General features: G+C 45.5%; 2 protein-coding genes across 2 annotated transcripts in view; one reads left to right on the plus strand and one right to left on the minus strand.

The window, feature by feature from the left end:
* The first annotated feature begins 271 nt into the window (after window positions 1-271).
* Window positions 272-8,775, plus strand: GRN (granulin precursor). The gene is made up of 15 exons (XM_053453347.1): window positions 272-407; window positions 2,803-2,944; window positions 3,290-3,415; window positions 3,603-3,681; window positions 3,768-3,877; window positions 4,163-4,301; window positions 4,519-4,625; window positions 5,184-5,313; window positions 5,639-5,736; window positions 6,305-6,428; window positions 6,509-6,606; window positions 6,722-6,845; window positions 7,049-7,146; window positions 7,575-7,799; window positions 7,981-8,775. Exons 2-15 carry the CDS (start codon window positions 2,804-2,806, stop codon window positions 8,107-8,109), a joined length of 1,728 nt encoding a protein of 575 aa, XP_053309322.1. The 5' UTR covers window positions 272-407; window position 2,803; the 3' UTR covers window positions 8,110-8,775.
* Window positions 8,776-11,232: 2,457 nt separating this feature from the next.
* The window catches only part of FAM171A2 (family with sequence similarity 171 member A2), a 38,239-nt gene continuing 37,176 nt past the window's right edge, over window positions 11,233-12,295 (minus strand). The window contains exon 8 of the mRNA XM_053453506.1: window positions 11,233-12,295. This exon is cut by the window's right edge and continues 542 nt beyond it. Coding sequence (XP_053309481.1) covers window positions 11,406-12,295 — 890 coding nt within the window. The 3' untranslated portion in view covers window positions 11,233-11,405.

Consider the following 12,295-nt stretch of genomic DNA (forward strand, 5'->3'; position numbering starts at 1 on the left):
TATGCGATGCGCTGCTTGTTATGTCCTGTGTACCCATTGTACAGCGCTACGGAATATGATGGTGCTATATAAATCAATAAACAATAATACTTATTCTGGGGAAATAAAACAATATATATTATGTTTAGGTAGAGAATATTCGAAGGAGGAAACCGACACAGCAAAAAAAAATAGCTGTAACAATGTCGTTGTCGCCCGTGTGATGTTTACAGTCAAATGACTAAGGATTTGATCATGTGACTTTTAGGGATGTGTCATGTGACTTTTAGCCTCCTCCTTTCAGACGATTGCCTTCTGTGGGGTGCGTTTGTAGACAAAGACCTCCCACATTGATTGTAGGCGGGACACGGGGGTTAATAAATTGGGATCAAGGGGCAGTTTGAAGTTAGATACACTGTGTCTGGCAGGTGAGTATAGGGTGTGATGCGTGTAACACGGTAATTGTGTTTCTATTGCGCTTTGTTTTGTGTTTTAGTCATATCATGTAAACAATGTACACAGCAGCTGTATTCGATAACCTGTGATACCTGGGTAAATTGTGTTGGCTCGTTAATGCATAATGTAAGGTGTGGCCGTGGCCCAAGGAGCTTGCAATCTAAGCGCTCAGGACATTCCTAAAGCTAGCCTAATTAACACCGGTCTGGTTGGGCAACTATTTTTTTTTTAGCACATGTATTGTAGGCTTGGTGTTTAAACCCTGGAGTTTGTCATCCGGTGGTGCCTTTTTATCCTGTGTATAGTAATTGAAGGGTTAAACCTGGTGTTCAGGCATGTTTAACCCTTATATGGCCAAGCTGTGTGTTTCTTTGGCACCAAATGGTGTTTGTAACTTAATACGATGCTGTCTTTTTGCACATTGCGTTGAATGAGGTGTGCGCGGGGAGCGTATAGGGTGTCTCGTGTTTAAATTGCAGGCTTTTTTTGAGTCGTAAGGGGTTAAGTTTTTGTTTTTTTTGTAAAGCATATGGGGGTGGGGAATTTCCCCGAAAGTTGCTGCAGGGAAGAGAAGGCAAATAATCGTTCCAAGTCCCCTCCCTTCACCCCGCAACCTGCTTCCTAACTGAGCAATCGTTATAAATCACATGATTGTGATGGAGGTTTCACAACATGGCGTTTCACGTCCGTGCGCTGCGTGTGCAAAGGGAAGTGCAGCGGCTTAATGCCCCTGTCTGCCTGCCCCTGTCTGTCTGTCTGCCTGCCCCTGTCTGTCTGTCTGCCTGCCTGCTGCTGGCTTGCGCTGTGCAGACGGAGCATCTGACTGCATGCATGTAAACTCCTAAAACTACAAACCAAGAGCCCAGCGAGCTGGGAGCGCTGGGATAATTTATTACCTTATTTATTAAGCGCCAACATATTCCGCAGCGCTGTACAATTTTTAAATGGGGAAGTTAAGGCGTACGTAACACGTATACAATAACACATACAGGCGCCGCGGGCGTGGAGGACTCTGCCCTTGAGCTGCCATCCAGCTTTATGGTATTTTTACACACAGATCTGGCCAAGAATGGCGGGTGAATGAGGGCTCCCCACGTGAGCTTACAGTCTAGAGGAGCAGTATGGGTAATTGGCACAAGAGGAAGGTGATAAAAGGGAGTAGTGGCTCTCTTGTAGCTGTGATTTTGGGGGGTAAGTGGTTTCAGGATGCAAAAGATGATGTATATGAACGGGTCAACAACATTGTTTTTTGGCCAAATGTTACTTTTTTATTATTATTAAATGCTGCTCCTGTGGTACCCGCGTACGGTGGGCTCCTAATGCATCGGTTATGGTCCTTGAATAGTCTTCAGATGCTGAGCTCCGTGTTTCAAACGGTGGAAGAGGTTGGGCACGGGCCGTGAAATATGTAACATTACCTGTTCTTTCCGTAAGATAAACAAAGGCTTCATGCTACTGCTGCCGAGCCTGTGAGCCTGTGATGCGGTGTCTTAGACTTTATATACATGGATTTGAAGCGGCTGCGGTAACACCGGAGTCACTGGCGCGGTAACACCGGAGTCACTGGCACGGTGCGGGGAAACCGTATGGGATCTATAGCCTAACCTCAGCGCTTGGAGAGGAGCTAAACCCGCCTGCTCATGTGCTTCATCATGAAGGGCTTGGTGGGCAACTCCAGCATGAAGAGCCAAGTTGGCCCTGTGTCATGCATTACTTAATGAGGCTCATTTTGAAAGTCTTCCTACTGGCCGATTTAGTAATGCTGGAGAAGCTCGCCGGGGCAGCTCTTCATAATGCAGAATCTTCGCTGGTTGTTCAGCTTCTCTGCAAACTCAATGTCTTACTTTCCGATTCCTATTCTTGTTTGAAATGGACACTTAACTCTTTGTAATCAGCTTTAAGGGCAGCCTTGATCGTCCATGCTGCATTCATCGTGGTTGGTGTCTACCTTTTGGCCCCCGCGCTATAACCACAGATTTGACCCTTAAACATCAGCGATGCGTCTGTGCATCATTTTTCTTGACTCGGGTGGTGGCAAGGGTTTAGGTTTATATATAAATCTATCTATCGGTGGGGGCTCTGGCAGCCGGGTGCGGAAACGCACGCATACGCACCTTCATGCCCGAGTGAGCGGAATGTTTAAAAGGCTTCCTGTTTACACGAACAAGACTTGTATGACCCGCAAGCCATATGAGTTAAACCGACTCTGTGCATATATTTTTGGAAGGATTGGGGACGCCGTATTCACAATTTATGGGGGGGGGGGACAGGTTTGTATTACCCTTCCCATTTCATGTTACTGAGTGTGGAACGCACAGTGTACTCTTTAAAGTAACGCTTGCCCTTTTTTGTTCCCTCTTTGATAAGGATGGTGCTACCTTGGCTGGCCTTGCTGTTGGCATCTTCTGTTGGTGCCACACTATGCCCTGATGGCACGGCGTGCGGGGAGGACAGCCTGTGCTGTGAGCTGCCGGGCGAGCAGGGATACGGCTGCTGCCCCAAAGAAGAGGTGCGTATGCTGTACCTACGGCCCCCGGCGTGTAAACCGGTTCCTGAAGGCTCCGTTCAGATATTCTCGCTACGAGGAAGAATGAAGCCAGGGGAGAAATGAAAATGAAAGCGCTGGCACATCGAGCTCTTTGTTTTGCAACTAAAACAGAATCTTTACTGTAAAGCCCTTTACTTCTTATATTTATTCTCCCAAATCTAAAACCTCCGCATACTTACAGTAAATACAGAAATCAATGGTAGGAAGTAAAACTCCTATAGACCAACCGGTACATTTTATATAGTTCTCTATTCGCAGTAGCAATGATTGAGGGCTGACGTAGACCGTATTGTCTATTCTTTGTAGGTCATCTTGCGTGCTCTACCAATGATCTCCGTCCAGGCGCTTTGTTCTGACCCCTCCAGTTGCCCTGATGAATACACCTGTGTGGAGACCCCCCAGGGCAAATCTGCCTGCTGCCCCTATCCCCAGGTATGTAGTTAAAAATATCCTTTTGGGAAGGATGTACAAATGTTATGTTGAGGCTCGGAACCCATTTGGGATGCCTTAGCTGTCCAGTGTCACGATGGGGAGGGCAAAACGAGACACAGTATTGCCTTTCTGGACCTGTCTGTGATCTTGGTGCTCTGTTATACTGACCCTTTCTCCTGTCTAAAAGGGAACATCTTGCCAAGATGGTCACCATTGCTGCCCCTCGGGTACCCACTGCTCCGCCGATGGACAGGAGTGCATCCCAGGTCAGAAAATATCCCCAAACTCTCCTCTTTCTGTTCTCCCTCTACTTCCATGTACTACATTCTCCCTCAATTATTTGTATCCTCAGCTGCCAATCAGTCCGCCATTATCTGCCCCGATGGAAGATCTGAATGCCCAAATGATGCCACCTGCTGCATGATGCCTGATCAGAGCTGGGGCTGCTGCCCAATACCCCAGGTGGGTAAAGATCTTCACAAAGACATTTAACCAAAATCCTATCTTCAGTTATGTTTATAGGATCAGGTGTCTATGGTCATCCAGACATGGACACCAGCCATAGGCACCTACAATGTAACATGTTCTACACTTCTTCTTAGAGGCGCCTAATCTGGGCTTGGGGGCTTTTTTTATACTTTATTTTATAATTTTGGATAATTATAAAATATTAACGTGTGAATGTCTGTGTTCTAATACAGTGTTTGGGGGGATGGATTTGAGTTGACGTAACCTCCATTGTTCTAGGCCTCTTGCTGCAGTGACCACCTGCACTGCTGCCCCCATAACACGCAATGCGACACGGAGCACGGCCGATGCATCTCTGAACACGGCGCGGTCCCCTGGATGCGCAAGCTATCTGCTACAGTAAAGATGGCGCCGTTGGGTAAGTGCTGCTTTTTTTTTGAGGACTTCATATCGTGCATTTAATGAAAGCCACAAGTTTTTGGAGAGTTGCGCAATCTGCTCTTCTACACGCAAGAATCGTAACACGAGAAGGGTGGGATATTAGCTTTATTTGATTCACATGCAAAGTAGTGATTTATTATACATGAAATAATCTTTAGTCTTGTGTCATTTACATGGTTTCGTTGGTCATGCAGGGGAAACGGTCAAACGGACTCCCTGCCAGGATGGCTCCTCCTGCCCAGATGGGGCTACTTGTTGCAGACAAAAAGATGGTTCATTTGGGTGCTGCCTCTTCACAGATGTGAGTGTTGTAGCCACAGCCTGTCCAATAGTACCCCCCCCAACAAAAAACACCCCCTCTTTACAATATTTTCTTTGATAGGTGGTCTATTTCACTTAAATCAGTAAGCGGAACCTTCTAACTTCTCCCTTCCATTGTAGAAGTGTCTGGTCATCAATGGCTTCAGGGAACAGTTTAGACTGTTTGACAGGACTGTAATGGAGTGCATTTTCCTGCATGCAAATGGGTGCAGACATTCGTTAGTTGGGGGAAACTTGGCCTTCTGTCACTTAAGCCCTGATCGGCTGTCTCTGTATGCTCCTTGCACAAACTCTCTAGAACTTCTGTTCTAATTCTGTGGATTTTTAAGGATGTGTGTGAGATAAGTGTGACAACCCGATCGGGCGGCCGCCTCGTGATCGCCAGTCCAGCCAGCAACTAAAGAACGGATGCTCCCTCTAGCAGTAAAGTGCATGTGAAATGGACTCCAGCATGTATTACAGATATGGTTTCTAATAGAAATTAAACAAAGCTGAAACACTACTTTTTGTGTGAGGGACAGTTTTCAATGTTTTGCAGGCTGTCTGCTGTAAAGATGATATCCACTGCTGCCCCTCGGGAACACGGTGTGACCTGCCTCGCCAAAAGTGTGTCTCTTCGGACCTGGAGACACCTCTGTTCCAGAAGTCCCCGGCTTTACGCGAGAAAGGCAAGTCTACACACGGCTACATGTGGTGGGCCTTGGTGGGACGTCTCTTTATAGTGGACCAGACGGTTACTGTAACAATGCTGGTTTCATAGCTTGGAATACTGAATCAAGTTGTGTGCATCGGCAGCTTATGGTTAAGGACATCCAGTGTGTGTGTGCGCGTGTTTGTGTGTCTATCCCACCCACCCTGGCCAGTCTCTACAGCTCTGACCACACAACGTGCACTACTTCTAGCACACACTAGAAACCTCTTGTGATGTTGCTATACTATGTTCCAGATGCAAAACCCTACGTGGGCCATACAATAACATGGTACTCTGTTTAGCCACAGATGTTAAATGTGATGACACTGCGAGCTGCCCAGACGGGAGCACCTGCTGCCGGATGCCAACTGGAGAGTGGGGGTGCTGTCCCATTGTGAAGGTATGGATTTGAGTGGAAGGACTTGGTGTCGTTGGTAACATGACTTGTTTCAAATGCAAATCTCCAATGAGTTGGGTTTGTGGCAAAGTATTTTATGTAGACCCATCCTATTCCACATATTCCGCTGTATAATGGTAACCTACAAATTTGGTTTTAATTCCATAGTGGGCTAAAATGTAGCTTTCTAATTAGACTTGCTAATTGCCATCTTGACTCTGCGGGCTTAAGTTCAGCATGGGCTCTGGTGTCGTCTGTTTCTAACTAGCGGCTTATGTTTCTGTTAATTGGATGTTCTGCACTTTTGTAAGCTATAAAGCCGGCTGAATCAGATCAGCTCTGTTTTAGGCTGTCATAGGCTGATCTTGTTTTCAGAGGTACTAGGGTTTGCCACTAAAATGTTGAAGTCTTCTCAAAACTTTCCTGTAAGGGAGTTTCGGCAATGCCTGTGCTGGAATAGCTCTAGAAGGTGGGATGGAGAGCTATCTAACTTGTCTGCCAAACTAAATGTTAACTGAGTGGAACGTTCATGGTCTGTGAGTACACGGTGCTGTCTTTATGCTCTCACTAGGCCGTCTGCTGTTCTGACCATATCCATTGCTGCCCAAATGGCTTCACGTGCTCAGGAGACAGTTGTATTGGCGACGGCGTGTCTATTCCCTTGCTTAAGAAATTCCTAGCTGTGCCACAAAAGGGTAAGCAGAATGTGTGACTTGTAGTTTGGGGGAGAGGAAAATAATGGGCATATGTTGACACTTGTGCTGTAAATGTGCAGCTTCTGATGTTCCTTGTGATGAGACCTCAAGTTGTCCCGACAAGACTACCTGCTGCCGCCTGGCATCTGGGGAATGGGGTTGCTGCCCCTTGGAACAGGTCTGTAGAAAAGCACAGGGTTTGTAGTTTGAATCTTTCTGGGTGTTGGGATGTTCCCAAAGCTCATGAGTTCTCCAGGAGTACCGAATACCCACCAGATGCCTTCTCTCCCCAGGCTGTGTGTTGCTCTGACCACGTGCACTGCTGTCCCTCTGGCTACACGTGTTCTGGTGGAAAATGCATTCAGGGTGGACTCTCCATACCTTGGCTCAAGAAGATTCCAGCTCTGACACAAGAGGGTACGTTTTTGGGTTGAGGGATGAGGATGTCGCCTCTGCACAACTAGGCAAAGTAGTTAAAGCAACACACAAAAGACTGCTAAATAATGCCTATGTTGTGTCCCGGTGGAAATAAATGTATAAAACATACATTTGATGGAATCTAGGCCCGTTGTGATCACTTTGCTTTAGTTTGCCTACTTATATATTGTCCCACCTTGCAGTAACAAATGTTCAGTGTGACGAAGAAACCAGCTGTCCAGAAGGGAATACTTGCTGTCGTTTGGCCACCGGAGAATGGGGCTGCTGTCCAATAGAGAAGGTATTCTGCTCTCATGCCCTTTGTACATTTTTATATGGAAATAAAGTAGTTTTCACATCTACCTTCTAAGAGGGGCTTTTTACACCTGCATGTGTTGTCATGCCCCCTAAATGTAAATGTTTTGAAAGATTCCTATATAACTCCCACTAATGGGGTGGAGGGACATGGTAGGTAATGGGCAATAGGAACTATTGGTACTTAACTGAACAAAAGCTGGTTTGCCCATCCTAGTCTACACGCCCTAAGGTTTATGTCATGGTTATTGGTCTCATCATTCATTTCAGGGTAGCCTTACGCCAATGCTATGGATGCTTAAACCCCCAAATATAAACCGGTACCGCCTTATCTGTGCAGGGATGTATCAAAGTTGCTTTCTGGAGGATTTTGTCTCCAGCACTTATCATTCCCTGAATGTCTCAATCATACAGGCTGTGTGCTGCTCTGACCATCTGCACTGCTGCCCCAGCGGTTATACATGCGATGTGTCCACTGGTTCATGTAACAAGCCCCAGGCAGAGACTCCCCCATCGGTGAAGACCTCTCCCATCCAGCCTGTAGATTACGTCTGGTGTGATTCCCAGCATGCTTGTTATGACGGACAGACCTGCTGTGTGGGCCCTGGTGGAGTGTGGACCTGCTGCCCATATCCTGTAGTGAGTACGGGCCCCTGCTGGCAAGCAGAGAGCCACATATTAACTCCTTTCCGTGTGAAGTCCTAAGAGTCTCTACTTGGTGATGGTTCTAGAATGGTGGTGCCATAAGTTAATAGTTGCCATCACAACTTGTACTTGAGTTAGGATGGGGTGTTTAGTCTCTGAAATTGTCTTTTTCCAGGGAGTGTGCTGCCCAGACAGAATCCACTGCTGTCCGTACGGTCATGTGTGTCTGCAATCCGGGGCCGCGTGTAGCCGTTCTGGGCCTCCACGCTGGGACGACTGGAAAAACCCAACCGCTCTACTGTGAATGGCTAACACAACCAAGTTCTTAGCACTTTGCCAATGGCTGCATAACCATGTGCGCAGCCCAACACTGGAATACTGCTGGAATAAAGCTTAAACTTTTTGATATTTAAACTAAAAAGCTTTATTTCTTTTCCTTTCTTTCCTAGTGTAAAAACTTGATTGCCAGTTTAATTGTGAAGTGGTCAATATTGTCCGTCCAGACCATGTATAGCTTGGTGTTATGAATCCATGCCTCCTTTATACGGCTTTTCTTTAGTCTGCTGATCACCGACCCTTTGTGTTCTAACATTCTCGCCATCCCCCAAAAAAGTTTAATGTGACTCTTAACGCTATACATGGTGGGCAAACGTTCTACCAACCACTATATTATCTAGAACTCAAGGGGATTCGGCCCCCCCCCCATTTGGTGGCTTATTTAGAACACCTTTCCCTAATACCCACATGTAACGGCTATCTACTTGCGTTGCCAGTCCCTCCATGTTTTACAAGGATTATTTTTGTATATAATTTGATCAGTATCTTAATCTGTGGTAATATCTAAACATAGGGGTGGAATAATGGTGCCTTGGGGTTGTTTTACATTAAAAGAAAAATCTGGTCTTTTGTATAAGCGTTTGTTTGCATGATCCAGAGTCGACATTAAACTATAAAACAAAGTTTAAATTAAGATGGTTTAACTTTTTTTTTTCCTCTTCTTGGCACTAAAAATAGTCTAAAAAAAAAAAAAGAGAAGTCTGTAATGTAAATTGGGTTTATTTCAGGAAGATCAGGCTAAACTGTTTTTTGATTGGGTGACTAAAATAGTACACTGTGGTGGGGCAGTAGATGTTGTGTATCTGGATTTCATTAAGGCTTTTGACTTGCTACCCCCAGATTTATCGATAACCTGCAATCTCTTGAGTCTAGACCCCAATATCGTCGCATGGATCGGGCAGCGGCTGAGTGACGGAGAACAGAGGGTTGTAGTGAATGGAGTATACCTGGAGCAAGGTCTTGTTACCCGTGGGGTATCTCAGGTATCTGTACTTGGACCCATCCTCCTTTAATATTTTTATTAGCGATATTGCAGAAGGTCTTGATGGAAAGGTATATAGTTTTGCTGATGACACAGACTTACCTTCTGGAAACATGTTCATCGCTGTGGCAGCTAACATTGAACGTGGATAAATGCAAAGTAATGCACCTGGGGCATAAAAACCCAAGGGCAGAGTATAGAATATTTGATGCTGTCCTAACCTCAACGTGTGAGGAAAGGGATTTAGGGGTAATTATTTCTGAGGATTTAAAGGTAGGCAGACAATGCAGTAGAGTAGCAGGTAATGCTAGCAGAATGCTTGGTTGTATAGCGAGCGGTATTAGCAGTAGAAAGAGGGAAGAGCTCATGCCGTTGTACAGAGCACCCCTGAGACCTCACTTGGAGTATTGTGTACAGTAATGGAGACCGGATCTCCAGTAGGATATAGATATGTTGGAGAAAGTTCAGAGAAGGGCTACTAAAATGGTTTATGGATTACAAGATAAAGCTTACCAGGACCGGTTAAAGGATCTTAACATATATAGCCTGGAAGAAAGAAGTGACGGGATATGATAGAAACATTTAAATACTTAAAGGGAATCAACATTATAAAGAAAAATATATTTAGAACAAGATACTTCCACAACAAGAGGGTATAATCTTAAGATAGAGGGGCAAACAGTATCTAGAAAAATTACATTTCTGAAAGGGCAGTGGATGTATAGAAAAGCCTTCGAACAGATGTGGTAGAGATTAATACAGTGAAGGCTTTTAAGCATGGGATATGCATAAGGCTAAGTTAGATATAACAAAGCCAGGCACTAGGGAAAGTATTTAGAGGATGGGCCAAACGGTTCTAATCTGCCATCACTTTCCAGATTTAAATACCCTTAATCGTGTAATGCTCTTTGTGTTAACCACAACTCAACAAGTAACTTTTACATCTGAATCTATTCAAATCTGGTGTATTTTCTTATAACAATTTCTGTATTGATCTGAAACCGTTCAAGTTTCACACTTGAAAATACTCCTGTCAGCCATATCTCTAACCCATTAACCAGAGACTTTTAATAGCGGTTGTACCAATGTACATGGAAGACATAAACGAGTCAGAGGATGTTTTTTTTTGCCCCTTATGCTAATTTGTCAGGAAAAACAAGAACTTTTATTTTCACAGGTTTTATTAGTAATTTCTGTAGGAAAATCTGGTACGGTTTACATATGACATGTACGCTCTCCTTGTGCTGTTTTTTTCTTTTCTTCCCAATTGTGAGTAACAGGCTTTATGATCCTAATTGATTGGCCAAACGAGAATCCGTGGGTTAAAGTTAAAACGGCGAGTTCCGCTGATCCTAATGTATTGGAATAAGAGAGTGGCATCCCTAGCATATGTTGCCATGTTGACCGGGATGCGTTGCAAGCTATTGCCTACGATTAAGGAGGGAGGTTACAATGACAATAATGCATAGAAAGGCATGTCACGTGGGATCACTTTAGCGTTAAAGGGTAGTAATGCATTGTGAAAGTCACAGATGTTCCCCCCCCGCCCCGAAATCCAAAAGATCTGGCATATACAAACCAGAACGTAATGCAAGCTATGAGTCTCCAAACCAGACCGACTAGGAACCGTTATGCGCTGCAAGCTATGAGCTCACACAGACCTTACACGAATGAAATACTAGGACTACAAGGACCACAATGCATGAGATACCGGGAAATGCCAACTGTTCTACACGGCCCAGGGTGCACCCGCTGTACAGGCACCACGATGGTCCCTGGAGAAGTTATTGATGCTTAATGCCACCAACTAGCGGACACCGCCGAGCCCCTGCTCCATTCTCAGAATAAACGCTTTTTAGTGAAATGATAAAAGCTGAGGTTCAATACGAATATCTTCTCCGAAAAGAGGGTTGTCCCACCAAGAGTCTCACCCTAAGCTTCATAGACTTATCTAGAGGGACATATTTTCACATGTGCTTTGTGTGAAAGAGGTCCTGCACAGTGTATGCCAGTGTGTGGTAGCCATGTTTGACTGTATGTATTGCATGTGTATGTATGTGTGTGTGTGCGTGTTGTGTAAGCATGTATATATTAGGGTGCTATCTGGTATTTCTTTACTTACAGGAAACTCTTAAGCTGTGCCTCTAGGATAGGTGGAGAATTTGGGACATTATCTTTTCAAACTCCAAAACTCTGTTTTAGCTATAAGAGGCATCCCCACTTTCTCCCAGTAGTCCCTTGTGGGGAGCGTCCTATTAACAGAACAAAAATTGAGAAGTCCCTTATTTCACATTGAACACCATAAGTGGTCTCTCCTCTCTCTTTTGCCAGGGACTCTTCTTATCTTGGTCATCCCCACCTTCAGATTGATCATTGAGGTCCTCATCCGGGCTGGTCATAGAGTCCCTTCGTAGCTCACTGGTGCTGCTGCGTGAACTGTCTCCTCGGCTTCGCCCCCTCCTACTTAGAGTCGGGCAAGCTTCTGAGCCCTCATCCAGAAGTGGTGTGAGTGAGCTATCTTCTGGGGAGCATCCGCCTCCAGTTCGGCTCTCGCTGAGGCTCTGTTCCCCTTCTTCAGCAAATACCAGCTTGGAATAGGTCAGAGAAGAGGTTTGCAACTGGGGCTTCCCAACCCTTTCATCTGGACCGGGTTTTACTTTAATCTCATTGACATCCACCCCTGAGTCCAAGCTGGCATCATTACTGCGGCTCTTCTCCCCAGCCTGCAGATCAATGTACGAGTGACGCACTTGGGCGTTAGAACGTCCATCCAGTGACACGAACCATGCTCTTGGGTGAGGCTTGACCCCCAGTTCCAAAAGCCTCTTCTCAGTCAATGCTTGGAGCTCTCCATTAAGTTGTGCCATGGTGGACTCATTGAACACCACTGGAATGGTAACAGACCCCCCCCAGCCTTTTCCCTCTTGGTCCTGCGTAGAACCAGATGTTGCACCCTGTTGGTATGGATGGCCCTGCTGGAGCAACTGTTGGCGTTGTGCATGATCTTGAGGTGCAAACTGATGTGCATGAGAAACTTGAGAGGACCCTGACTCCGTTTCAGATTGATCATCTGCCTGGGATGAAGGATTGTCTTCAGAAGTCAGCCTCATGTAAGTAGCTGGAATTACCAAGGTGGGCATGCCATGCCGATATCCACTCTCCTTCATGTGGT

Source organism: Spea bombifrons, chromosome 13, assembly GCF_027358695.1.
Source record: "Spea bombifrons isolate aSpeBom1 chromosome 13, aSpeBom1.2.pri, whole genome shotgun sequence".
NCBI classification, from domain to species: Eukaryota; Metazoa; Chordata; class Amphibia; order Anura; family Pelobatidae; genus Spea; species Spea bombifrons.